Source organism: Lasiodiplodia theobromae, assembly GCF_012971845.1.
Source record: "Lasiodiplodia theobromae strain AM2As chromosome Unknown scaffold_26, whole genome shotgun sequence".
Lineage (NCBI taxonomy): Eukaryota > Fungi > Ascomycota > Dothideomycetes > Botryosphaeriales > Botryosphaeriaceae > Lasiodiplodia > Lasiodiplodia theobromae.
In genome coordinates, this window is record NW_023336467.1 from 421,127 (window position 1) to 447,569 (window position 26,443).

The 26,443-nt window shown below is 55.7% G+C and overlaps 8 protein-coding genes across 8 annotated transcripts; 3 read left to right on the forward strand and 5 right to left on the reverse strand.

The window, feature by feature from the left end:
* Positions 1 to 1,400: 1,400 nt before the first annotated feature.
* LTHEOB_8347 (ABC transporter) lies at positions 1,401 to 4,778 on the reverse strand (the record flags this gene model as incomplete). Its single annotated transcript, XM_035517814.1, has 4 exons — positions 1,401 to 1,637; positions 1,694 to 4,060; positions 4,115 to 4,170; positions 4,217 to 4,778. The coding sequence occupies 4 exons, from the start codon at positions 4,776 to 4,778 to the stop codon at positions 1,401 to 1,403; spliced, it is 3,222 nt and encodes a 1,073-aa protein (XP_035370467.1).
* A 760-nt stretch (positions 4,779 to 5,538) lies between these two features.
* LTHEOB_8348 (1-aminocyclopropane-1-carboxylate synthase) lies at positions 5,539 to 7,091 on the forward strand (the record flags this gene model as incomplete). The annotated part of the gene is made up of 3 exons (XM_035517815.1): positions 5,539 to 5,571; positions 5,847 to 6,313; positions 6,368 to 7,091. The coding sequence occupies 3 exons, from the start codon at positions 5,539 to 5,541 to the stop codon at positions 7,089 to 7,091; spliced, it is 1,224 nt and encodes a 407-aa protein (XP_035370468.1).
* Positions 7,092 to 8,476: 1,385 nt separating this feature from the next.
* Positions 8,477 to 12,085, reverse strand: LTHEOB_8349 (Zinc finger ZZ-type protein; the record flags this gene model as incomplete). Its single annotated transcript, XM_035517816.1, has 1 exon — positions 8,477 to 12,085. The coding sequence occupies one exon, from the start codon at positions 12,083 to 12,085 to the stop codon at positions 8,477 to 8,479; it is 3,609 nt and encodes a 1,202-aa protein (XP_035370469.1).
* A 613-nt stretch (positions 12,086 to 12,698) lies between these two features.
* On the reverse strand, positions 12,699 to 14,255 carry LTHEOB_8350 (uncharacterized protein; the record flags this gene model as incomplete). Its single annotated transcript, XM_035517818.1, has 1 exon — positions 12,699 to 14,255. The coding sequence occupies one exon, from the start codon at positions 14,253 to 14,255 to the stop codon at positions 12,699 to 12,701; it is 1,557 nt and encodes a 518-aa protein (XP_035370470.1).
* A 1,874-nt stretch (positions 14,256 to 16,129) lies between these two features.
* On the reverse strand, positions 16,130 to 17,500 carry LTHEOB_8351 (Transcriptional repressor; the record flags this gene model as incomplete). The annotated part of the gene is made up of 1 exon (XM_035517819.1): positions 16,130 to 17,500. The coding sequence occupies one exon, from the start codon at positions 17,498 to 17,500 to the stop codon at positions 16,130 to 16,132; it is 1,371 nt and encodes a 456-aa protein (XP_035370471.1).
* Positions 17,501 to 18,198: 698 nt separating this feature from the next.
* LTHEOB_8352 (Methionine aminopeptidase) lies at positions 18,199 to 21,054 on the reverse strand (the record flags this gene model as incomplete). Its single annotated transcript, XM_035517820.1, has 10 exons — positions 18,199 to 18,229; positions 18,292 to 18,353; positions 18,434 to 18,500; positions 18,636 to 18,791; positions 18,929 to 19,133; positions 19,648 to 19,767; positions 19,822 to 20,368; positions 20,442 to 20,758; positions 20,813 to 20,855; positions 20,914 to 21,054. 10 exons carry the CDS (start codon positions 21,052 to 21,054, stop codon positions 18,199 to 18,201), a joined length of 1,689 nt encoding a protein of 562 aa, XP_035370472.1.
* Positions 21,055 to 21,431: 377 nt separating this feature from the next.
* Positions 21,432 to 23,299, forward strand: LTHEOB_8353 (Monooxygenase FAD-binding protein; the record flags this gene model as incomplete). Its single annotated transcript, XM_035517821.1, has 3 exons — positions 21,432 to 21,540; positions 21,773 to 21,987; positions 22,037 to 23,299. The coding sequence occupies 3 exons, from the start codon at positions 21,432 to 21,434 to the stop codon at positions 23,297 to 23,299; spliced, it is 1,587 nt and encodes a 528-aa protein (XP_035370473.1).
* Positions 23,300 to 24,890: 1,591 nt separating this feature from the next.
* Positions 24,891 to 26,151, forward strand: LTHEOB_8354 (uncharacterized protein; the record flags this gene model as incomplete). The annotated part of the gene is made up of 4 exons (XM_035517822.1): positions 24,891 to 25,069; positions 25,134 to 25,202; positions 25,358 to 25,582; positions 25,641 to 26,151. The coding sequence occupies 4 exons, from the start codon at positions 24,891 to 24,893 to the stop codon at positions 26,149 to 26,151; spliced, it is 984 nt and encodes a 327-aa protein (XP_035370474.1).
* Positions 26,152 to 26,443: the final 292 nt, after the last annotated feature.

The window sequence follows — 26,443 nt, forward strand, 5'->3', positions numbered from 1 at the left end:
GCGGCCCAGACGAGCCCGTCCGTGGACGTGTGCGCACGCTGCGTGGAGCTACCGTAGCGCAAAACCAGGCACGAAGCGGGCGAGCCCTAGGCCGGATCGAGATGGCCTGTCTCTGCCCAAACCGGTCTCCCCAATTCGGGGCGAGGAGAAACACAACCCACATCTCGTGGTGGAGAGGGGTCATCAAACGGCCCAGCCCTACCGGCACCTCCGCTTCACCATCGTCAATGCGCCCGGGCGCAGGCCCCTTCTCCTTCTCCGGGCTCGCCCCTAATATTGATTGCAGGAGCATTCTGCGCAGGACCAACTTGCTCCTCATCACATGCCGCCGGCCCCAAAATGAGAGATCGCCGGCCGCACGCAACCCGATCTGTCCAGGGATCCCGTTCCATCTGCTGAACCGCCCCGTCCCAGCAGCAATTGCTCGATAAATGCGAACGACCCTTCATATTACCGTCCCCGCCGAATGGGAACACCCTACTTTCCTCTAAACTGCTCCATCGCCCGGCGTCACCTTCCCAAAACCGCCTGCCTCGCCCGAGACCCGGTGCACCGGAGGGGAAATGAGAAGTTAAGGTTACGAATGATTTGCATTGCGGACGCAGCCGCAGCCGCGGCCGCGGGGGCCACCGCTGTTGTTGGTGTTATTGCTGGCGCGCCACTGTAATGAAATTGTCGTGTTCTCCAATGGCATCTCTTCCCGGCCGCGGCCAGTGCGTTTGGCTCGTCGTTTGCCTAGTCCAGATGAAGGCCTGGCTCATTACAGCTTTCCATTCCCCACGCTGAGTGGCGCCTCCAATCGAGGACCACGTCTCGTCAGTAACCGTCTTCGCCATTGCGTTGGCCAAGTTCGCCGAAGAATCCTGTGCTTCTGAACAGTGTTGCCTAGATGACGTGTCCGCTTGACGTTAGAATAAAATGTTTCAAACCTTCCCAATGGAGTCTCACCCCGTCGCACGGGACGAGAAAAAGCAAGTCCTACATATGCCAATCAAGACCACGTCCTTTGTCCCATCATCGCTCCCCTGGTCACAAAGGCGCCCGGGAAGCAAGGCTGGATTGAGCAAATCGAAACAAATGGTATGATCCATTGAGATTCAGTAAAACAAGAAAAAAGACAACGCCTGTATATAATGCACATACCCGAACCCGCCGCGCGGTATCCCTGGCTGAGACCGATCAACCCAACCTGCATCGTAAATCCTCCAGACATGCCATTGAGACCGATCCGATGCTCTATCTTCTGTACACTGCACGGACGGTGCATCCCTGTCTGCCTCGTGTGGTGACCATGCACGACCTCTAGTTCAACAGTGCGCCCGATGTCGCAAAACCACAGTGACACACCCAGCCATCGATGATATACACACTCTCTGGAGCAAATATGCGACAAGTCCATCTCACCTAGTCTCCACAAGCAGCAGATGCATGCTCGCGTATGCGAGGACAACGAACACGCCGCAGAAGACGGCAAGTCCAATGGCATCGTGCCACAGCGCAAGGACGTTGAATCCAAAGCTGCTAAGAATAGCCGAGCCGGGAACCTCGATGTCGAGGCCATACTTGTGATCCACCAAGGAGAGGTACTTGACCTCGTTGACAATCAGACCCTCAAAACCGTAGTGGAAGATGGACAGCTGCAGATACTGTTAGCGCGTTGTCATGAGAAAATGCATCGAGAGTATGGACTTACCGACTGCAACCACAAAGCAGACTTGGGAATGGTCTCGTGGTTAAGGAGGAATCCACCAAACAGCAGCGAGAACAGCATTACCAGCGTCGCAATGAGGTTTGCCACACCCTGGTTCTTTACGACGATACCGATGAAGAGGCAGATGTTCGCCGCAGCCAGATTGAACAAGGTCAAAAACAGCATGAACTTCCAAAACTCCGCCGCAGCTGGAATGAGACCAGTCATGGGGTACACAATGGCACCCATAATGATCGGCGGTACGAGACGCAGCGGGACGATGTCGAACAGCACCTTCGAAGCGAAATAAGCGATGGGCTTGTAGTAGCCCTTGGCACGCTCGCGCATGAAAATTAGGCGCTCGGGAGCGAAAACGGTAAGCGACGTAAGCGTGCTGAAACCGAAAAGAGCGAGCAAGAAGAAGAACAGACCCAAGCGGTTCTGGAAACCCTTGATGTCGTCCGTGAGACCATAGAAGAGGTAGCCGATGAGGACAGCAAGAACGATTGCGATGGCGTAGTGGGTAAGCATGAGCAGCGGGTTCCGGTAAAGGTTACGCCAGGTCCGTTTGGACAAGATCACGAACTGGCTGATCACACCAACCTTGCGGTAGCCCTTAACCTTGTAGCTGCCATTCGCCGAGTTGGAATCATTGTGTCCGTTCGAGCTCTGGGCAGTCATGATAATCGTGTAGATTTCCTCGTGAAGAGCCTCGGCAACATCCGAGCGAGAGTAGGTCGCAACGAGGGTGTCGAGATCAGTACCAGTGCTTCCCTCGGCAGCCGGGAGGATTTGATCAGGGTCTTCCAGGATCTGCGGCGGCGGAGCCCCCTGCTGTCGGTGAAGGCGGATATTGTCTCTCTCAGTATCAGCAATCGACTCATCGTCGGTCTTAGGCGTTGGAGGCTGCTCATAGTTGCTCTTCTTGCGCGTGTAGAGCTGGCGTTCCTGCTGCTGTCTGATCGAAGTCTTCCTCTTATTCCTGGGCCTAGAGCTTGCTGACTCGCTACCTTGCTCCTGATCGATGCTTACGTTGGAAATGCTCGGGATTGACTTCACGCCAATTGCACTGCTGGCCCTAGTTGGGATATCATCGCGAGGTGCAAAGAGAGAGCTGTTCTCATCAATCGGGACTCGAGGTGTAGAAGCGTGCATCGTGAGATCGACGAGGAAATCGGCAATGTTAAATCCAGGAGGACAGGAATATCCAATATTGTCAAAATAGGCCTGGCAGTTCGCAAAAGGTCCGGAGTAGACAGTCCTTCCTTTGGCAAGCAGGATGAGCTGGTCGAAAAGTGCGACAATGTTCGATCTCGGCTGATGGATCGTGAAGACCACAGTCCTGTTGTACGTCTTGACCAAATCGACCAGGCACTCGACAACGTTGAAGGCATTGTAGGCATCCAAACCGCTGGTGGGCTCGTCAAGGAACAGAATGCTGGGGCTCGTGACCAGTTCGCAGGCAATTCCGACACGGCGCTTCTCACCACCCGAGATGCCACGGCCACTTCCTTCCTCCGAGCCGATCATCTGGTGGCGAATGTGGTAGATACCAAGCTGTTTCTCGACATCCTCGACCCTCTGTTCCTTTGCAGCGCGGCTCATTTCCTTTGGCAGGCGGAGTAGGGCAGAATCCATAATCGTCTCATGAACGGTCAGAGTAGGCAGGAGAGCGTCCTCCTGATCGACAAATCCAATGACGCTCCTGAAATCATCGTTCGGAATCTTTTCGCCGTTGACGTAAATATCGCCGTAGATGCGACCGCGCTTGTTCTTCCTAGCCAGGATATCCAAGAAAGTAGTCTTGCCAGCACCAGAAGCACCCATGATCGCCATTAGTTCTCCAGGGCGGACGGAGCCCTGAATGTTGCTGAGGATCTGCTTGCCATTGAGCTGGTATGACACGTTTTCGAAATGCAGCGCAGCGGGCTTGTGGTCGGCAATGAGCTTCATGGCCTCGTCATCCTCATCGTCGGTCAAATGAATAGGGCCCCAACCGCGCGCGGCGCTCCTCCTAGAAAGAATCCATACGACGAGAATGACGGCCACAAGGAACAAAGCGCAACCGGCGATCACGCCAGCAATCAAACGAGAGTTGATTGCCTTCACCGGGCGCTCATAACCGGGAACCTCGGTCTCGTGCAGACACTCGCCGGAGTGGCAGCGCAGGGTAATGCTCTCGTCACCAAAGACGCTTGCGATCAAGTCGTTCATGGCCGGCTCAGAGAAAATGCTGCCATCCTCGCTGCTGCCACCATCGGTCGAGATAGTCCTGAACGTGGCCGGGCCCTTGATGGACTCGTCCAAGAACTCGCCAATGTCGATAGAGCCTTCCTCTCCGCAAAGCATACGCCCAGGGATACACGAGCACTTGACATTCTCGCAGCGGTATTTGGTAGTGTTTCGGTTCGATTCTTGGTTAACAGTGAAGCCGCAGGTATCAAGGGAGCAGTAGAAAGATTCCTTCTGATCGACCCAGACTAAAAGCTGTCAGCGGCGATTCTGGGAGGGAACGGAAGCACATACACTGGAAATTACACTCCTCGGTCTCTGCGTTGCACGAGAATGTAGCCTGCGGCTTCTGGTCCTTCAGTTGGTCGAGAATCTTGCGGTTCGTGATGTCACACATCTGGTAGTTCTCCTTGACAACGAGACCCTCGCGGTAGCACACTCCATCGATGCCCTCGGGCATCAGGGCGTTGCAAGCCTGGTTGGTGGTGCAGACATTGCAATTGATGCCTGCCCAGCCCTCTTTGCAGTCGCACTGTGCGCCCTGGCGAGGCGCCCTGTCTCTGCCGTCGGCGAGCGAGCCGCAGACGGGATCAGAGCAGTCGTTGCCGCCGAAGCCAGGCGGACAGACGCAGCGGCCGTTGTTCTTGCTGCAGCCGGCAAATTGATGACACGGGAACTGCTCGAGGTTGCAGTTGAAGCACGGCGGGCAGCCGTCGGGGCGGTCGTCATAGATGGAGAAGGGGTCCTGCACCATGTCGTTGCTGGTGTAGTTTGCATAGGTGCGCTGGGCGGCGGCAATGCTGGAGAGGGCCGCCATGGCCGCCAGCAAGTGGGAGGCCCATCGGGGCGAGCGCATGGTGTCTGTTGATGTGGGCGCGGCCCAAGCTGCGTGTTGCGACGAAGCTCTGGAGTCGCGATGCAGCTGCCTGGAGCTGGCGGTGGCGCGACGTCGCAAATATGAGCAGCGGCAAGAGTGGAGGGCGCAACTGGGACGTGACGAAAATATCGGACGCGGCGGTTAGCTCGGGCTCAGCGGAGCATAATCCGACGCGAGACAGAGAGCAGCTGTGATGGCGGTGAAGCTGGCTTGCTTGCTGGTGTGGAGACTTGCGGGGAGGCAGGTTCATTACGGCCGACGCCGCTCCTCGGCTGCGCACTGCCCGCCTGCCTTCGCACGCTTCCCAAACTGCCTGTGTCTCTGCAGCCAACGCTTCCTTCGCTTGCAACCGCACCAACCATTGGGCCGCCCGCGTGTCACCTCGAAGGGCAAGGAGGCCGAGATGCTGGCATCAGGTGGTCAGCGACGGCCAGGTTGAGCCTCGAGATCGCCCGTTCACGCGACTCGCGATCGTCGGTCAGCCCGCCCAACAACAGCGCGCCGGGGCTGAGGTGCGGCGGCAACCGTTGCGCCGCTTGGGTTAGCTCCAAGCGCCCTCCGTTCGTCCTAACCTGTGACCCTGCATCTGCACGACACGCTATAAGCTCCTCGCACTGCTCCCGACTCTCTATCAACGCGAATCACGTTCGACTCTCGTGATCGCTGGATCGCTCGTCTGCTCCAACCAGAGCACCCGCTGCCCTGTTCTCCCGCGCTCTGTCGATCAACCGCAGCCATCATGGTCAATCTGGAGCCCTTCGGTGTCGAGGAGGTAGGTCGAGCTGTTTCTGCAGAATTTTCTCTTGTCTTTCCGTGCGTTCCGGTTTGCTTGTCGTTGAATTTGGCGATTGGGTCCACGTTTGTACGGATACGGCACTGCTTAGCCGGCCAACTGAGTGGAGTCATGTCAATCGGTGTGTCTTCAGCTGCCAAGAGACAGCTAAGAGGCACCGGAAGGGACGGTATTATAGTCGCCTGATATAATATCCCCTCGCCTTTTCACGAATCAATTACAATACTCATGAGCCCCGGCACTGATTCGTGTAGTGGATGGACGCCCATGAGAACTCCGCCAAGTACAATCTCGCCGAGACCTGCTGTGCATCCATCTCCATTGAGGATTTGCAAGCTCTGGCTGAGGATCCCTCTGAGAAGTCTGTCAGTATCCTGACAACTTCCGAAAAGCTCACTTATGGCGCAATTCGTGGTAGCGAGGCTCTTCGGAAGAACCTCTCGAATCTCTACTCCTCGAGGGCCACGTCTCGTTTACCTGAAGACAATATCTTGATTACTCCCGGTGCTATCATGGCCAACACCTTGGTCTTTTACGCCCTTGTCGGGCCCGGAGACCATGTCATTGTCCACCACCCAACGTACCAGCAGCTCTACGAGGTCCCAAAAAGCCTGGGTGCTGAAGTAGATCTCTGGGAAGCCAAGGCCGAGAAAGACTGGGTGCCAGATCTAGAAGAATTGAAGGCTTTGGTGCGGCCAAACACCAAGCTGATCGTAGTCAAGTACGCCGCCGCGCCTCATACGACGGAGTATATCAACTAACAGATCTCCCCAAGCAACCCCAACAACCCCACCGGTGCCATTCTCCCCAAGTCCCTCCTCCAGGACCTCATCGACTTCGCCGCAACCAAGTCCATCACCATCCTGAGCGACGAGGTGTACCGCCCCATCTTCCACAGCATCTCGCCCATCGACGACGCCTTCCCGCCGTCGATCCTGTCGCTCGGCTACGAGCACACCATCGCCACGGGCTCGCTCTCCAAGGCCTACAGCCTCGCCGGCATCCGCGTCGGCTGGATCGCCTCGCGCAGCGCGGCCCTCGTCGAGAAGATGGCCGCCGCCCGCCACTACACGACCATCAGCGTCAGCAGCCTGGACCAGCAGGTCGCTGCGCGCGCCCTCAGCCCCAGCACCGTCCACGCCTTGCTCGCCCGCAACATCGGCCTCGCCAAGGCGAACTTGGAGATCCTGGAGAAGTTCGTCACGAAGCATGATGATGTCGTTGACTGGGTGAAGCCGAAGGCCGGCACCACGGCCTTCTTGCGGTTCCATCGTGAGGGCGAGGGTGGTGAGCCGGTGGACGCGGCCAAGTTCTGCAAGACGTTGTTGGACGAGACGGGCGTGTTGTTCGTGCCTGGGCCGGAGAGCTTTGGGCAGAGGTTCCCGGGTTATGTGAGGGTTGGGTTTTGCTGCGAGACGGATGTGCTGAAGGAGGGATTGGAGAAGGTGAGGCTTTGGATGAAGAAGAACTATGATGACGTGCCAGTAGTGGTGGCGTAGGAGGTAGAGGTGAAGAATGCGTAGAAAAAGTGAGGTTAAGAAAGAAGCAAGAAGCAGACAGTAAAAAAGAAGAGAATGTGATACAGCCTTGCTCCCCATTCTTGATCGTCAGTACGAAGTTTTGAACTCGTGCAGTGTACTGTGACCTGGAATGCCTGTAGTTGGGGTGGCAACCTGATGATCTGCGAGTTCCCAAATGGTTGCTTGTGAGTCGAGTCTCTTGAGCGACTCGGCCACTCTAACAGATCCGACCACTGGGCCAGCGTGTATCAGTGATTGAAATGACAGAAGCAAAGAATATATATAGAAAACAGGAATCTAGGTTTTGCTTGGAGAGACAGACAAAAGAAACAAAAATGGGTGATAGAGCCTCGTTCCTCACTGAGGTATCGTCAGCACGGGAGATTCGAACTCGTGCAATATGCTGCGACCCAGAGTGCCTGTAATGGGAGCGGCAACCTGATGATCCGTAGTATTCCAAAGGGTTGCTGTGTACCGAGTCTCTTGAGCGACCCGACCACTCTAATAGATCCTACCGCCAGGCCAGCCCTATCACCGATGCCATTTGGAAAGACAGACTAAGCATATAAGCTGATGCTACTGAACAGCCACCTGCTCCGCTGTCTCCGTGCTGATATTTTTTGATAAAGACTCTTGAACTCTTGGACAGAAATCCTCGGCTCTCTGGGCTCGGCCCTGGACTTCAGCGCTAGGTGCGTAGCGAAGTATTCTGGATGGTCCGCAACCTCGGCTTCGCCAGCTTCAACGGCGGCGAGACTCGGTGCGGTACCATCTTGGTTCTCCCGAATCTGTCGGCGCTCTAGTTGACGTTGGGGATGCTCGAGAAGTGTGGATCGATCCTTCCTTTTCTTCCTTGGAGGCGGCGATATTTCTTTTTCCAGAGCGGTCAACTCTGACATGCTGAGGGTGTGGATCAGAGTTAAGAGCCCGAGATGCCGGAGAGAAACAAGTCGAGCTGTGACGTCAAAGCCAACCTCCAACGTGCCAAACTCGACTTCCACTCCGTTCTTCGTAAACAGCTTCGCAGTTCCCGTTCAAATAATCCCCTCACAACATAATGTTTCTGGCAATTGTGTCGAATCAGGCTGTTAGTCATACGCGGCACGCATGAATAAAGGTCATTCCAAATTCTCGCGGCTGAAGGGAACCATGATGATAGGAAAGTGGAATAGATATATAAACGACCGATCCATCGGGTATCATTTCTACAAGTAAATAGCTGCCTATGTAGCACTACTGATTTTTTAGAAAACCCCACCTTCCATGCACCCATCCTGTGTGCAAGATTCCCCATGCTATGAATGACTTTTTCCCCGATAAATGCCCTTTTTGTTCTTCTTCATCAATTTTTTCCGCATCTCAGCTTACAAGCTCCCCAACTCCAACCACCCCTCTACAAATGCCAAGGCACCTCCCGCTGGTCCCTGCATCATCTCGGCAAACTCATCGAACCCGATTCTTCCCCTGCCAACCTTCTTGATCTCACTCTCCGCACCGTCCAGCATCGCCAACCGTGCCATCCGACGCTCATCGGGCGCTTCGCGGTGATCGCGCTGCCGAGCGTACGCTGTGGACAGATAGACGTTGGGCGCGCGGGCGGCGGCCGACGAGTGGTTGATGGCGTCGCGAACGCGCTGCTCGCGGATGGCCGTGCTGACGAGAGAGAGGAATTCCTCTGGCAGGTCGCGAATGTCGCTGGGGCGCATGCGGATCTCGGCTGCGGTATCCTCGTCCTCGTCATCGTCATCTTCGTCTTCCTCGGCTGAAGTAGATTCTCCGGAGCTGGGCGTGTCCTCCGAAGAGCTGTCTGACGTGGACGCCTCAGATGAGATTGGGATGAAGAGCGTGGGTTCGTTTGCGTGGCTGGGTGCTGGGGCGGGTGAGGACTGGCGGCTAGTTCGAGTTGCGCTCCCTTGAGGAACAGGTGTAGGTGGCGGGTTGAGTGATGAGGCCCTGGGCGGATGGATATCGCGCTCGCTGTTGGGACGGAATTGAGGCATGGTAGGGTCCCTGAGAGGCTCTACTTGTTCTAACGGAGGAGCAGGAGGGATAATTTCAGGCGTCTGTGGCCTTTCTGGCGGCGCAGTGGTATTGGTAGGAAGGCTCGGCATAGGCAGGAAGTTTGCCTGCGCTGGGTTGCTTGGGATGCTGTTCGGGCGGAACTGCGGCAAGGTTGGGTCTCCAGGTGGTGATGCTGCCCTTTGACTGCGTGCGCTAGCTTGCTCCCTTCTCTGGTCCGATGTTCTGGCATCAGACGGACGGCTCATTACCAGCTCGAGCCATCTTACTTCCGGGTTCTCGCTGGCCTCGCCCCCATCAGCGTTGTTTGTCTCCCCATTAACCTCTCTGTCTGGTTCCTCCGATCGCCTCACTCTATCGCGATCCCCATCCGTTAGCAAATTAGACCTCTCGAAGAGCTCGTCCAACTGCATGTCAACAAGATCCACTTCGAGCCGAGCCTCTCGCTTTTGGGTATCCGTCGCTGTTCCTGGTTCATTCTTTGTTTCCGAAATACGCCTTGCAGCCTTTGCAATGAGGGATCTAGCCGAGGAAATGAAACTCTTGTATGCTTCGTTAGAAATGCCGTTGTTTTCTGCTTGTCGTAGATCGCGTTCGAACGGTTGAAAGACCTCCTCCACAAAACCGTCGAGAGCATCAATGTCTTCGTTGGGGATGAAACCCTTGTTCTTCAGAGTTTGGTAGGTTTTCCAGCTCCGGCCAGTAACTAGTGCAACAAATTGGAGGGAGACCTTCATGAGCTCTTCGGCCTCAGGAGATCTGACGAGAGGGTCGTTCTTGAAATCTGCTCCGGTTTTGTCCTCCATGTCTTTGATGAACTCATTGATCCTCTGGCGCCACAACTGACGCTCAGACTTGGTCGCCTGGACTTCCATAGCAATGTCCTCTTTCCGCTTGAAAATTGGGTCGAGCATTTCGTTGCAGCCTTGCTGGGTGACTTGATAGAGAATATCTTTACCAAGGTCCTCTTCAGCTTGCGGGATCTCGTAGCCACCCCAGCGCTCTCCGATGGGCCGCGAAGACGTAGAGATATCAGAACGAGCATCTGACTCAAGATCATCTGCGAAGCGGACCCGGGAGGACGAACGGGAATGCGAGGGTCGAACATAGACGCCATTAGGCATGTCAACGTGGCCGTCAATTGTCGAAGCTACGTCGGCTGGGGCGTCGGCATGATCAAGCTCTGAGGAATCGGGCGCGGTAAGGCCTTCCTCCTCGTCAATGTAGAACTCTCTCCGCCTCCATCGATCCGCAACAGCTTCTTGACGAACTTGTTCGACGGTCTGACCAGGCGCGCGACTGTTAGCGATCCGAAGTTCTCCAGAATCCGCAATAAGCTGAGAGCGATCTTCAATGTCGTGACCATCCTCTCTTATAACGTCGTCCTCTAGAGGGTCTCCAAAGCGATCAAAAGTTTTCCTCGATGCCGCGCTCGGTCTTTGTCTGTTGAAATTCGGTCCGCCAAGGAAAGCAGAACTCAAAGGTTGGCTCGACTCAATCGTGTCCATAGCCCCGGCTACACTGAGGTGCTCTTCAGCAACCATCAGCATATCTCTGGTCTTTTCGCGGAGGATGTTGTAGTATGCCCGGAAGATGCGCAGAAAGTCCTTGCGAGTCACATAGCTGTCCCCGTCGATATCGTAGCACTCGAATATTTTGCGGAGTTTGGCGCGGCTATGTGGACTCATGCGGATGAAGTTCATGCCGAGAACGAATTCTTTGAATCCAATCAGACCATCGCCGTTGCTGTCGAAGAAGGCAAAAACACGGTCGTATACGAGATTCGGCGCAGGGATGTTAGCAGTGTAGCGGGGCACGAAAGATTTGTCAAAGGCGCGCCTGTCTATGGCTGCGCCGAGTTTCTCCGGATCCTCGTCCCATTGGACGTTGGCAAGACACGTGAATTGCTCCCAAAGACCATCGATCTCTTCTGGTTCGTACTGTGTCTGCTCCTCCAGGCTTTTCCTCACGGCGTTCGGCACAATTGACGGCATGTATCCTGGATTACCGGGGAAATAAACTGGCATGGGATTTCGGGTGTATCCCAGGTACCTGGCAGGAACCTTGACCTTCTGAAACATGTGTGTCTTGGGGTGGATGTTGGTAGCCTCGCAATCGGAGCACAAGTCGTAGTCTATACAGTTGGTGCAGCGCCAACGGATCCCGCGAATGGGCGTGGTGCTGCAGCCATCGCAAGTGATGCCGCGGTGAACGATGCCCTTTTGTCGCGCTTGGTCCTCTGCAATGTAGTACAGTGTTCTTCGAAGAGCGTGTCCGTCGCCGTTTTGGTCATTAACCGCCATGCCACCAGCTTGCGATTCGGCCTCGTGCCATGAAGCAGCCTCGGTCTCATCGTCGTTGGCGGGGATGGCCAAGTCCTGTGTGCCGTCTGTCTGCGAGACTCCCGTGACCCTGCGATTGTGTCGTCCGAAGGCAGCCATGATCTGAGCTCGCGGGAGGCCCCAGTTGAGGAGGCGACGGTAGATTCGCTCGGTTTCTTGGCGCGTGGAGAGCTGCGTGGAGGAGTCGACTTCGCGTTCCAGGTAATTGTCTAAGAACTGGCGTTGGGCCTCTTCAGCTAGCTCCTCGGCCATCCACTGCTCGTGGTGGCAGACGCGTCGGAACCAGTCGACGTCAGGAAGCCTTCCCGGGAAGAGCGGGAACCTATGGCGATGTCCGTGGTTGTCGGCATCCTCAACGACGAAGACGCCGTAGGGCCGGCCAGTGTCGGTGGCGTCGGTTCTGGCATCGGCGTCGGCATCGTCATTGTGGTGGGAGCGGGTGCGGCGTCGCGGGTTGCGGCGATGGTGGACGGCATTGCTGCGCTGAAGGCCCTGGGCGGGCTCGGCGGTGATGGTTGACCAGAGGAGATATGCCGAGAAGCAGGCGGCGGCTCCGGCGACAGTAATCACGATGGGGCGGTATCGCGACAGGGCGGAGGTGGTTGAAGCCATGCGGGCTAGCCGTGGGGAAAGCCGCAGCTACGGCGGATGCAGCTGCGGCAGATGTTGAATAACGTCGTGAGCGCGTCGCCCGGTGTGAGGGGAGTCAGCTGGTAAGAAGCATAATTACAGGCACGCGCAAGCCGGTGCCAGTTTCGGCGAGGCTGGCTTGGAGCGAGACGAAGGGCGATGGTGGCTTTGGACGTTTGTCATCCAGCGGCCATCAGGTTGCAGTTGCCGCACGCACAGCTGACGCGAGCCACTTTCCTCTCTCATCCCTCCCCCCGCACGGTCCAACCCCGAACCACCATCAGCCCTACCACCCGCTGTCGCCTTGCTGCCTTAGCCGCTCATCACTTGCCATTTACCCTGCGACTGCCTTTGATGCCGATCGCACTTGACATACGGGGGTAGTTGAAGCTAACGGTCGGACGTAGATGTGTAATTCTTAAATCGACATCTGCGTCCGGACGTTAGCTTCAACCACCCACGAATAAATATCGTCAAAGACGTCCTGCCACGAGCTTCAACTCCCCCACTTTGTTTACATTTCGGCAGCAAAAGGAAATGATCTTCATTTTTTTTATCTAATCAGCACTGGAAATCCCACCGGATATCCCACCACCTACTCCTCTCCTCCCGTCTCCTCCACCTCCTCCACCGCCTTCTTCTCCGGCCGCTCACTACTGTTGAAGTGGTCCGGACCGCACGGGTCGTGACACCCGCACGGCCACAAGACACCCAACTCCTCCTCCGGAAGGTCGATAGCCGCATCATACGGCGTGTGCTCGGCATCGACGATGCTCTTGTTATGCTTGCGACGCTTCTTCGAAACCCTGGCTCCGCCGCTTGGACCCTCTCCGTTGGGCTTGTCGGCCTTGAGAGCGTAAAACTTGCCGGAGATAAACTCGGCACGCTTCGCGTCGAAGAACATCTCGTCAAGAGCTCCTTGCCACGACTGACGGAAGTAGCTGCCGCAAAGCTTGAGCCTCTTGGCATTTTGGAGGTTGCGGGTGATTAATCCGCAGATGTACCTCACCGCCTTCATGTGGCAACCAAACTCCTGCGGCCTAGGGAAGTAGCCCTTGATGGTCATGTCTTCGGATACCTTGGGTTCGATCCAAACGGTATCCAGATGGAGCTGGCCGAGAGTCTTGAGTGCTTTCGCGAACCTTCCGTAATGCTTTTCGCCGGGCTGGATGTTGGCTCCAAAGAAGCTTAAAAAGTCGGCGTGGTCGAAGTTGAAATGGACCTTGCGGATATTGGACAACTGGCTCTCGTCGACTGCATCCAGGAAACGGACCAGGTTGCCAGGCCTGTCGAAGCAGAACGTGTTCCGGCGGATCGAAGTCTTGAGGAGCATGAGCTCATCGTGGGTCCCTTTCCTGAAGATGCCGATGCCGTTCATGACGTACTGGTACTGAACGGGTGTGATAGTCATTAGGCCCATCCTCCGCGCATCTTCCGCACAGGAGTAGCGGCTCCTGGCATCTCCGCGCTTGTAAAGGTAGGGCCAGAGATCGGTATCCTCGCCGAGATGCTCAATTATCATCCACCTGAGTTCGCGCGGCAATCCAGAGTAGTTAAACTTCGTCTTGTCGTCGGTCACCTTGCTTTCCCAGAACTTGAGCTGGGTATCGTAGCATGGGGCGAAACTGGGGCTGACACCGCGGAGGACCTCCAGGAATTGGGAAATTGGGACGCAGACATCTTGCTTCAGGAAGACACCCAACTCGCCCTCAACCAATCCCATCTTGACGACATGGGGTGTAAAGCTGGAGAACTGGACGCAGAATGCCGATCCAAAAGCCGGGGAGCGGAAGAATTTCTCTTGAGAGCAAAGCTTTGAGATATCCCAGATGCAAAGGCAGTCCGAGAAAGCAAAGTGGTCGCAGCCATTGGACTGGTAAGAGTTGAGAGAGGCCTGGACGGCGGAAATGATCTTGTCGCGCGGGCTGGGTCTGATATCATCGGGCCACGCGAACTTCTTGACCTCGCTCGACCAAGCAAGTTCGTTCAGCCATGAGTTGGGGTCGTTGATAGGTTCGTGGTCGGCAAAGGTGTCAAATCGCCTCTGGGTGTCCCTCAGCGCGCTGGCGAGAACGGTGTTCTCTACGGCCTTGATAGAAAGGTTGGTGTATTGGGGCCTGCCGGCCGGCTTGTAGTGCCTGCGACCAGGCATGATGATTCGTTCAATGAGACGAGGAAGAGTGGTTGTGGTTTGGAAGCGGAGTCGAGGTGCTTTTGAATATGTGTGTAATGGGGTGGCTGGGGGCCCGCCTATTGTTCTTATTGTTACTATTGTTGTGTGTTCTCACGTTCGTCGTGCGAAAGTGAAAGGTGATTGTGTGGGAAGACCCTTATTGAGACAACTGACATGTGATCCACGGTTCAAATGCCCAAATGTCTAATCGTACGGAACTGAAGCTATTGTCCGGATGCAAATGTCATCGTTTCTTATTTTACACCGGCATCCGGACAGTAGCTTCACCTCCGTATGGCGGGAGGCGGTTCATGCCATGCCAAGTCTTCAAATATGACTACGTACATAATGATCCCGCTCATCAGCTGTATAAGCAAAGCCATTTGTACGAAAGGCAAGAGATTGCAATTGAGAATCCTTCGGGACGAAGCTGCGCGTTCATTAAATTTTCTCTCTCTCTATTTGACTTCCTATCTCCACCGGCCGCCTGCGTGTCCCGATTTTTTTTCTTTTTCTTTTTGGCTGAGACAGAGTGAACCTCAGCCTCATATCAAATTCTAATCATAAAGTCTGGCATCCTTTTGTCTGCGGGTTAAAGCTATGAGATGCTTCGCGCTCATGAAGTCACCGCTTCTCTAACCAAACGCGCGCATGGACAGAAGCTATAGCGCCTAAGTAATCTTACGAAAGAAAGACAGGCGCCATTCTTTCTCATTCCCCGCCACGGGAAAACATGCAAGCAAAGTAAGAGACCACCACACTGTCCTCAAGGCCCCCACTTGCAATGCCCCACGTACCTCCACCAAAGCAGCTCATCCAACGGCCGCTTCCACCACGCTCCGCAATTATTCAGTAACACCCAGAGCCCAGCCAAGGGCAAAAAAAAAAAAAGACAACAGCGACGCAAGGTGTAACTTTACATAGGCAACACAAGCGACTCGACAACTCTCCCCCAGGCGCCCCTGCATAACCGACATGCAAAAAGGTCGGTTTACCTCATCCGGCAGACCGACCACCCTCCATCCCCAGTCAGTCCATCCCGTCCGCAACCCCTCGCATCGATTCGCCTTTTTGCTTCTTCCCCAGCAAGATCCGCGCAAAAGAGTCAGATCCAAGCCGCGGGAGGGGACAAGGATTGTAGCGGTAAAAAGGACAACGGGATACAAGCAAAGGCGCCAAGGCGAAGATCGCATGTGAACGGGGGGCGCGTAATAAGGCGAGGGGAAGGAGCAACAACCCAGCAGCCGGGGGGGAAAGTATACCGAGCACCGCCAATGACGAGTGAGCGACGGCCCGCCTCTACGTACTAACTACCTCTGTAAATTGAACCCCGTCCACACACCAAAGCATCAATAATCACAGCTAACGTCAGGCCGACCGACGGGACCGCGCCCGTCCAATCTCCACAAAAAACCTGCGCCGAGAAAGGCAACTCCGTGCGATCGTCCCGGTCACACTGCGCGCCTGCCTGCCTTACAAGAGTGTTATGGGGTTGGTACGACTTAAATTACACACATTCGTGCGGCGAGTGCGCATCATCGACCCCCGGTCGGTCTCCTTTGGGCAATCCCGTCAGCTCCGCTGCGTTCGAAGTTGTTTCTCTTCGGCGTGTTACTCGAACGGTCATGATTTGGCCATGCTGTCTCATGCACGGATTCAAGTAGCTGCCTTGCTTGACTCAGTCAGGCGGCAGCCTTATCATGTCTGTTGGTGGTGAACGTGTCATTTTTGGTATCACTTTTGCCTCTTCCCTCTCTATCATGCCTTCACAGCCTTGCAAATACCCTTCGATAACCCAGTCTGCTCAGTCTTCGCCAACGCTCGCGCAAGGAGAACAGCAAACAGAAAACAAATCAATCCCAGAACTTGATCACGCCGTTCAAATCGCCCGTGACGACCTTGCTTGTCTCCCTCGGGTGCCAGTTGGTGCTGATGACGGGTGCATCGCTCGCCTGGATCTTGTGGTACATCTTGCACGTCTTCCAGTCCCAGAAGGTGACGAAGCCGCCGCTGTCGCCCGACGACACGAACTGGCCATCGGGCGAGATGGACACATCGATGGCGTAGCCCGCATTGTTGTGGCCGCGGAACGACTTCTTGCGGTTCTGCCGGAAGCGGTCGGTGCACGCGTACACGACGATCTGGTTGTCCGACGACTGGAACGCCACGTACTTGCCGGACGGGTGCGGCGCGCTCCGCACCATCGGGTACATGTACGGCTCCGCGATAAACTTGATCGGCACCGGGATACCATACTCCCACGCACGCAGCGACTTGTCGTCTGACGTCGTGATGAACCGCCTGTTCTCGTCGCAGAAGGTGATGGTGTTGACTGGTCCCAGGTGATGATCGTACTCTTGCACCATCTGCTGCGTCCTCGTATCGAACTGCACAATCTTCTTGTCCGCCATACCAGCCAGGAACTCGTGGTTGAGCGCGGGATCGGGGTTGAAGCGCACGACATGCGGCGTCTTGCCGGTCGAGAACTTTGTGATGCACTTGCCGGTCTCCGTATCCCACAGCTTCATCTGACGGTCGTACGAGGCGGACAGGAACTGCGTGCCATCGTTGTTGAAGCAAATGTCGTTGACGGACTTGTTGTGCCCCATGTAACTCCGCAGCAGTTCGCGATTGTGATAGACATCCCAAATCTTGACTGTGTTGTCCGCAGACGCTGACAGCAGAAGGTGGCCCGAGTCGGGGAAAAAGCGCAGCGCGTTGATGGCCTTGGTGTGGTGTTTCCAGGTGTGGATGCACTTCTTGGGGATGTAGTTTTTGAGGTCGGTGATCTCGCCCCGCAAGCTGATTCCCAAATCCTGCGGCACATGCATATATGTGCGCCCTTGGTAGTCGAACTCTTGCGAGCCATGGAAGACCGTCTTCTCTTCCGCCGCATCCTCGTGCTCGTACGCGGTCCCATCCTTCGTTGTCGGTGCCGCAGGCTGCTCTTCGATCTCGTCCTCTTCATACACGATTTCCACGTCGGAGCCCTCCTCGTCCGACGCAGCGTCCGGTCGCTCGAACTGGTATTTTGCCCATGGGCCCTTGTATGCGCCTTTGCCGTACACAATACTGGAGTCGCCCTTTTCTTCTCTCTTGCGCTTTTTGCTCGGTGGTTCAGTTGCTGCCTCGCGCGCGCGGTGCGCCGAACGGAAAGAGGCTTCGCTGATGACGATTTCGTCAGCAAAGCCCGTAGGTACGCGACCTTTGGTGTTGCTCGCCATGGTGTGTATATATGTGTCGTATGCGTTATGTGGTTCGTGGATGGAACGACGTGACTTGTGTAGCAGTAGTTTGGACTTTTGGCTGCAGCTCGGGGGCAGTGACGTTGAGCGAGTCAGGGTCTTACGCTGACTCAGCACCACTCAACCCGAGCAGGCAATGGACCACAGTACAATATAGTTGGTGAGATAGATCAGTTGGCTTGCGCCAGAGAAAAAGAAAAGAGCCATAACACGCCGAGATGTACATGCCGAACGTGGGCAGTTGTTCTCATCACAAATAACGCTTTTTCCACAGGCCAGTGGTGTTTGTCCCAGGAATGAGACGGGAAAGACGCGCATGCGGTTTTACGTTTCAGTACCATTCGAAGTTTATTTTGCTACTCGGCATTAGTTGCGGAGCTATCATACCATTCAAGTCTCCGCCAGGGCTATAAATACAGCCTTGTGCTCGACAAGCCCGGCAGGCGGGCATACAGAGCCAAGGAAAGTACATGCCCAGAAGCGCGTACCCCCTCGCCTATCTCATGTCATTCATACATCCATCCACTCGTCCCAGCCGTTACTACTCATTCTTTCTTAATTCATAGCGCATGTTGCCGCAAAGGCAAGCGACTTCGAGCCGTATTCGCGCCTATGGAAGGCTTGCCGTTTGCTCATAAGGAGCCACGGTACATGCTCTTCTCGGTCTCAGAGCGGATTCAGTGCGTCTCATCGCGGATCAAGGCGACGCTGTTGTCAGGCAAATTAGCATCGGAAGACCGCAAAGATGTCCGGAGTGGGAGGGGGCTCACATCATGCTGTAGAGGTAAAAGAAGAACATAACCAAGTGGAAACCGAGCTTGATGAAGGATTCCTGTACAGGGTGTTAGTGCACGCGTGTCCATTTCGAGCAAAACACTCGGCGCGCAAGTCGCCTGAGACGCTTTCCCGTACCTTCTTGTGCACGTTGAGCTTCCTGAAAATCTCGGTCGCGTCCAGAAGGTGCTGGTTCTCAAGGATCCTGCCACTCGCAATCAGTCGTCTGTTCCTAACCCTGAATCGACAGCCCAGGCGCCTGGCCACGTATTCTCCCGCACAATCGCAGAACCAATAGCGTGGCTTTTCTGGGCCCATTGAGGAGTCGCGTGTAACTCACTTCTTCGCGTTCCATGCCAGGAGGGGCAGGTTGAGCAGCAGAGCAATCCAGTAGCCGTTGATGAGGAAGAGGAACGTCAGGAAGGCGTGGACAGCGGCTTCGGGGATGATGTAGGTGTTCAGACGGTTGCAAAGATCGATGGGGTTGATGTAGTCGCTGTGTCCAGCCGTGTTAGCAGGGCTCGGTGTCATCCACGAGGCGCCGACTCTCTGCTTGGACGCGCGCGTGAGGCGCGTGGAGAAGGCGCCCGAGCAGCCAGAGCTGCGCAAAGAGCGCCGGGAAGTGATGCGTACCATTCGAGATCAGAGTACATGATCGTGAAGAAGACCTGGAGGAAGAGGTTGACCGCATTTATGAGGACAGCGAGGAGGTAGAGCCACGCCTCGCCAGACATCTTGAAAAGCTTTCGAGCGCGAGGATGCTGGGTAGAAGATTGCGATGGAGAGGTCAACGGCAGCTGCGCGGAAGCGTCGGGCTTTGGTAGTTCGACGATGTGATCTGGTAGAGATACGTCGTTGAGATTTGCTTGTCGGTCGTCGGTTGGCGGGGGACGCGAAGACGTTATCTGCCGGAGTGCGCGAGTCGTAGGCGGTGGGCAATCGGCTCGAGCTCCAGAAGCTGGGGACTTGGTGCAGCACCTTGCAAAGAAACAATGCGAGCCGGCAAACGCGGAAGGAAGCGGGCTTGGAAGGAGCTGACGTCTTGAGTAGACGGATAGACGATGACGAAACGCAGTCGGTTTTGCGCTGCTGGCATGAGCTGTCTTCCAAGGCACGCATCAAGCTCCGCACAGACATTGGCACCCGTCACGAGCCGAGTCACGTCGCCCACTCTTACACTTCCCGATGCGCATTATGCAATGCAACTATCCTTCGGCATGCCGACGCATCTAAGCGCCTTTAAAATCTGAAAGAGGTATCTAAGCGCTCAACAACATCCCGCTAAGCACATCGTTCCCCGACGCCTCTCCGTATGCAACCATCCGACGCATTTCATGCCGCTGCTCAAGCACCGTTAGTGGCCTCCTTGGTTCCGTCCGTGATTCCAGGTATCGGGACAGGACCGCCAGGCGAATCCGGTAGCCTAGCCGTCAGGACTTCCACGCCATCCTCAGTGACAAGCAGGGTATGTTCTGCAGACCTATTAGCATGTACTAGACGATTACGATGGAGTAGTTGATTCCTACCAAACTGTGCAGTCCTCTTGCCGTCCTGCGTGGCACTGGTCCAATCATCCGGCCAGGTCTTGTCCCTGTGCGTTCCCAGTGCAATCATGGGCTCGATGGTGAAGCACATGCCGGGCTTGGCCGTACCAACAGCCTTGTTCTTTGCATAGTGCGGGACGTTGGGCGGGCAGTGGAACAGTTGGTTGATACCATGGCCGCAGTACGTCTTGATCACGCTGCAGTTCCTCTGCTTCGCCAGCTTCTCGATGACGTTGCCAGGGTCGCGGAATAGCATGCCTGGCTTGACGATCTTGATAGCCTCGTCCAGAGTGTCGCGTGCCGTCTCGACGACGCGAATCGAGTCCGCGTCGGCAAGCGCCTTCTCGCCGATGTAGTATGTCTCGTTGATATCGCCGTGGAACCCTTCGTGGTAGAGCGTGACGTCGATGTTGAGAATATCACCGTCTTGCAAGACGCGCTGGTCGGGAATACCGTGGCAAATGATTTCGTTGAGAGAGGTGCAAACCGACTTCGGGAAGTGGCAGTAGTTAAGCGGGGACGGGTAAGACTGTGGATGATGAGCGATTACTTCTTCTGCACCAAATGGCTCACTCAAGCACATTCGCGCTTTCTGTACTCACATTACGGGCGACGCAGGCCTTGTGGACGACCTCGTCGATATAATCGGTTGTAACGCCAGGCACGGCTGCCCTGGCGGCCTCGTCCAGCACTTCTCTCGCCAGGCGGCAGACCTTCCTCATACCCTCGATCTCTTTCGCGTCGAGAACCTTGATCTTGTGCCTGTTGACAAAGATCTGCTCACTCTTCGGAATACCATCCTTCGCATAGTCGGGGTGTGGTATAGTCTTAGGGACTTCTCTGCGGGGCGACAGAGGGTACACGGGGCGAAGGTCGCCGGTAAAAGAGAAGGACGGGAAGGGGTTGTAATGACCGGTTTCTGGGTCAGGCTGTGAGACGACTTTCGGCGGGAAGATGTTACGGAGAGGGTTACTTGAGGTTGCGCCGGCGGCCTTGTGTAGTGCCTTGTGCTCACTCTGTAGTATGGCGGTCAGCGGGGCTGTTCGGCGTCGCGTGAGGTTTCTCGCTGTGTACCCAGTTCTTCTTGAAGCAATCTTGCGAGCAGAAGTAGGACTCTTTTCCCAACTTCTGGCAGGTAGGACATTGCAGCGCGGTGGCGTCCTTTCCGCAGTCGGCTCCCAGGCACTTGCGCGGGCCTGCAGTTTCGGTAGCCATGGTTGCTAAAGAGGGGCGTCTTGACCGTCGAGATGGCGAAGGTGAGGGCCGCAACCGTTTGAACAGCAAGCTATTTATATGCTGAGATATGCTGCACAAAGAGTGGTAGAAGTGCGACCTTCACCGGAGTTGAGGCGGAGTAGCACAAAAACGGCGTTGAATTTCTGGAGATCGGCATTGGCGCCCGCAGACGCCGATCCCGCCACTACCCGCTAGCGAGTCAGATGCGCTCGAGAAAAGGTAGGAGCTAGACGCGGTCGTCCGGAAGATGGAAGGAATAGTCATCAGTTTTCTTACCTCATCACCTCATTTCTCAGGTGACGGCTATATTTTCCCTTGTCGCCGTCCTCTTTTCCAACCCACTGCAACCCAGGAACATGGTCACCCAGCGGACAGTGGTCGTTGGAGCGGGGCCTGTCGGCGCCCTTGCCGCCCTTTATGCGGCCCAGAGAGGCGACGAAGTTGAGGTCTACGAGCTGAGAGGAGGTACGCTCCCTTTTCCCGCCGTTGCTATTGGCCCATTGCTTGATGTGTCCTTCATGATACGTGTGCCTTCAATCCCTCTTCTCTACAAAGCCGCTTTGTTCGAAAACGCAGCGCGTCATGAATTTTCAGCAGCTCGAGTCATGTTTGCTACATCCCTACAATTCAACGGAGAAACGGGTCCCTCTTTTGTCTTCACTCATAGTTCAGTGATTCTTACCATGAAAATGTGTAGACCTGCGGGATCCCTCGACAGTACCGCTCAATTTCACAAAATCCATCAACCTTGCCCTTTCCGAGCGGGGTATCCACTCCATGCGGCTAGCAAACTGCCCCGGATTGATCGAATCAGTCTTGAGTGAGACAATTCCCATGCATGGACGGATGATCCACGGCAGCAAGAATGGAGAAAACTACGAAGAATCGCAAACGTACGACGTGCATGGCCGAGTAAGTAGATAATCGCTACTTCGATAAGCAGTAGCTGATGATCTCACAGGCTATATTGGCAGTTGATCGCCACAACCTGAACAACCGCCTTCTGGATGAGCTTGAAAACATGCCCAACGTGAAGCTTTTGTTCAACCACAAGCTGGTCGGCGCAGACTTCAAGAACAACATTGCCTGGTTTGAAGACATGACGAAAAAAGACCAGTCAGATCCCTTCAAGGGCCCAACGACAGCGTCCGGCCACAGGGAAATCGAGATCAAGTTTGATTTCATGATTGGCGCCGATGGTGCTCATTCTGCCGTCCGTTACCATATGATGAAGTTCACACGCATGGACTACACGCAGCAATACATCGATACCCTCTGGTGCGAATTCCACGTCAAGCCGGACACCACCAACACTTCCCCATATAACGGCTTCAAGATCTCCCCCAACCATCTACACATCTGGCCTGGCGGCTCGTTCATGTTTATCGCCATCCCCTCTCTCGACAAATCCTTTACATCAACGCTCTTCCTCTCCGCCGACGGCTACGCCGAAATCGACGTCGACCCCGAGAACCGCCTGGTCCCCTTCTTCCAAACCCACTTCCCAGGTGTCGTGCCAGATCTCATCTCAGCCGAGGACCTAAAGCGCCAGTACCTCGAGAACCCGCACCTACCGCTCATCAGCATCAAATGCGCGCCCTACCATGTCGGCAGCTCAGCCGTCATCGTCGGCGATGCGGCGCACGCCATGGTGCCATTCTACGGCCAGGGCATGAACGCCGGGCTCGAAGACGTGCGGACGCTGTACGACTGGCTCGACCGCTTCGTGCCGCCTTCGCCCACCAGCCCCTCGTCCTCCAAGATCGAGGAGAGCCAGTACATACTCGTCAACAGCGACGCCAAGGAGCGCGCGAAGCAGCGTGCGCGGGCGCTGGACGAGTATTCGCGCTTCCGCCGCCCGGATGCGCACTCGATCAACGACCTCGCCCTCAGAAACTACCAGGAGATGCGGTCCGACGTCAAGTCGCCGATCTACCGCCTGCGCAAGGCGGTTGAGGAGTGGCTGAGCGTGTGGTTCCCCAGCTCGGGCATCGCGACGCAGTACTCGCGCGTCAGCTTCGGAAACGAGCGGTACTCGGTGGTGGAAAAGGTGGTGCAGAAGCAGGGCAAGGTGCTGTTGGCGGGCATGTCGAGTGTGCTGGTGGGTACGGTTGGTTGGGTTGCGTGGCTGGCATGGAAGATGAACAGGGTCGACGAAGGATCCAAGAACGCCGCTATCTGGCTAGGAAGAACGATCAAGGAGAGCGCAAGGAAGTTCGTGTAGAGCACTTTAAGTCGTTCGATTCTATGGCGCGCGGAGACTGTACTATACATTTAGAGAATGAAGCCCTATCATTCATCTTATGCACGTCATTCTCCAATCTATGTAGCTTGACCCTTGAGGGATCATTGCTAAAAATCTGCGTAGATTCAACAATATCCAAAAATTTCCTTTGTCTGATCCTAACCCACATAATCCAACGCCGTGAAACCTAGAAACTCCCCTCGACGCCGTTATCAGCACATGCTCGCTAATAATCCAAAAATTGTACATGAAATATGCGATGTGTCCCGTGCATGGCCCTTCTAAAAATAGGACCTTTCAGCACAGGGCATGTTCCACAGCTAATTCACAGTGGCTAAGAGCACTCATGTCATAGCACAGTTGAGGCAACTTCTCACATCGCGAGATATGGAACACGTTCCGCATACCATTCGCCCGCAGTGATTACACGCAAACTGCTGCTGTGACCCGCAGCCGTCCATGTCAATGTCCATGCTATCCTCGGACACGAGGCTAGCATCGCAGTCCTCACAACGTGCGCCTTGTGCGCCGTTGCACGTAGCCGGCAACGAAGCTGGGGGTGGCTGCTGCGAGGGCGCTTGAGGTATGTTCCAAAACTTGTGGAGAGTGGACTTTTGGACGGCGGGTTGGTGAGACACGGGTGCGGCGTCTGCTGCTACTGCAGGGGCTTGGGATGGAATGGACGAGACGTGCGGTTGTTCGCGCTGGGCACTATATAACCTTCGCAATGTGGACTCTATAATGATGTTGTTAGCGCTACCATGCGGATGCTGCGTGAAATGCGCTGGGGCTCCGTACCGTGGATGAGGCGTTCGTCAGGCCTGTTGTCTCGGAAGCGCTTCATCGTCCGTCCGCTGTCGTTGCTGGCCTCGCTCCGTGGCTGCCACACCCATGAGTGAGCAGGTGTTGGATAGGCCTGGGTGGGAAGATCCAGCTGCATGGTGTTGCTGGGGAGGTGGGATGGAGGAGATGGGCTCACGGAAGATCGCGAGAAGAGGCTGGAGGTCGAGGCCGGCGAGGAAGTGGAGTCGGAACGCTTGCGCTTAGGAGACATTGTGGAAATGCTGAACACGAGAGATGCGCAATTGGAATGTTGGTGGGAGTTTATGTGCGTGAAGATGGCGACGGTGTTGGGAAGAGGTAAGCGGGAACGGGACCGAACGTGAGGCTGAGGCTGAGGCACAGAGCACTCAACGCGCGCAGAACGCGAGGAGCGCGTCAGTGACGTGATGAAACGCGCCGCCAAACGCCGACCGCCGATGCGCGGGGCTGAGGTCATCATGTCCCACTTGTCCGGCGGGCTAGAGCCCGTCCCGCATCCAGTTCAACATCTGCATCCCACATCAACCTTTCTGTCAACGGAAGGTCTTGTGCTTGGCTTCTTCGAATATATTCGCTTCACGATTGCATGAATCTTCCGCCCTTCCCGCCGTCTCCGTGATTTGATCGAGCTTCTCCCGTGCTTTCCGTTAACCTCCTCCAACAGCCCAACATTCCCAAGCTCCTCAGAAAGCTAGCTTGCTTTCGTCGACCGCGAAGGCTCTCGTCCGATCAACGTCCTAACCGCAAAATGTCTATCCGCGAAGCTAGCCACGCCGGCTCTTGGTACTCTGCGAACAAGAGCACGCTCTCCACCCAGCTTGATGAGTGGCTGGACGCTGTGCCCGCCAGTACCCCCGGCATCCGTCCTGGCTCGCAGAATGACTCGATCAACATCCCTTCGGCCGGCGCGAGGGCGATAATTGCGCCGTAGGTTGAGAAATGGTAGCGTAACAGGTGAATAACAACGGCGTGGCTCATGTGGGATCTGTAGGCATGCCGGATACGCTTATTCTGGTCCTGCAGCCGCATGGGCCTATAAAGCTCTTGATCTGTCCCAAGCGTAAGTACTCCCGGAAGCTCATATGTAATCACAACCCGTATCCGAGGTGCAAAAAATCACATCACACCGCAAATACGCACTCCGGCATGAGTGCCGACTCCCCTGCATGGTGATCCACAAGTCCTTGTACAGTACGAGAAACTCACGCGACGCAGGAAGCGCGTCTTCCTCCTCGGGCCGTCCCACCACTACTATCTCAGCGGCTGCGCCCTGACGCAATGCGACGCCTACGAGACGCCGTTGGGCAACCTGCAGATCGACAAGGCAACCGTTGCCGAGCTGCGCACGAAGGGGAAGTTCGATACCATGACCCAAGATCAAGATGAGGACGAGCACAGCCTTGAGATGCATCTTCCTTACATCTACAAGGTTCTTTCTAGGTAAGATTCCAGACGAGTCTAGTCAGGGGACCTGCTGCTCAGCTGGCACACCGCGCAGGCAGTTCTCCGACCCCTCCGAGTTTCCGCCCCTCGTGCCTATCCTCGTGGGCGCCACTTCAGCCGCAACGGAGCGCCAGTTCGGCCAGATCCTAGCTCCGTACCTTGCAGATCCGACGACAGTGTTCATCATCTCTTCTGACTTCTGCCACTGGGGCGCCCGCTTCCAGTACACTCACTACGAGAAGGCGCCAGGAGAAGCTCGCATGCTGAGGCCTTCTGAACGGCCGCCGTCGAACCCGGCTATCCATGAGAGCATTGCGGCCGTGGATGGGTACTGCATGGATGCTGTGGAGACGAAGAGCCACCAGCGGTTTCTCGACATTCTCGAGGAGACGGGGAACACCGTCTGCGGGAGACACCCCATCGGAGTGGCCATGGCGGCGATCGAAGCACTGTCTCTCGACGAAGGCAAGGGCAAGTTCCGGTTCGTCAGGTACGAAAGAAGCAGTGACTGCGTAAGCCCCAAGGACAGTTCCGTGAGCTACTGCAGTGCGCTGGCGGTCTTCTAAGGAGAAGTCGGAGACGGCCTGGAGAAGTGTGGGGCGACTCAACTTCGGCTTTTGCCCAGCCGGGGGTGTTACGTGAAAGGCTCATCACCACCAGCCGCTGATGCGCCATTATGTCGGAGCAAGAAAGTCACAGCGGGTTTCCTTATCCTCAACAGGCATGGCGGTTCAGCTTTTCCCGAGCTCCGAAGGATTACATGGTGGGCAGCTTGTATACGGCAGTAGAGGTCGGAGAAGGCTTTCGGCAGAGTCATATCCCGAATAGAGAGCTGCGCCAATAAATCCGAAATTTCTG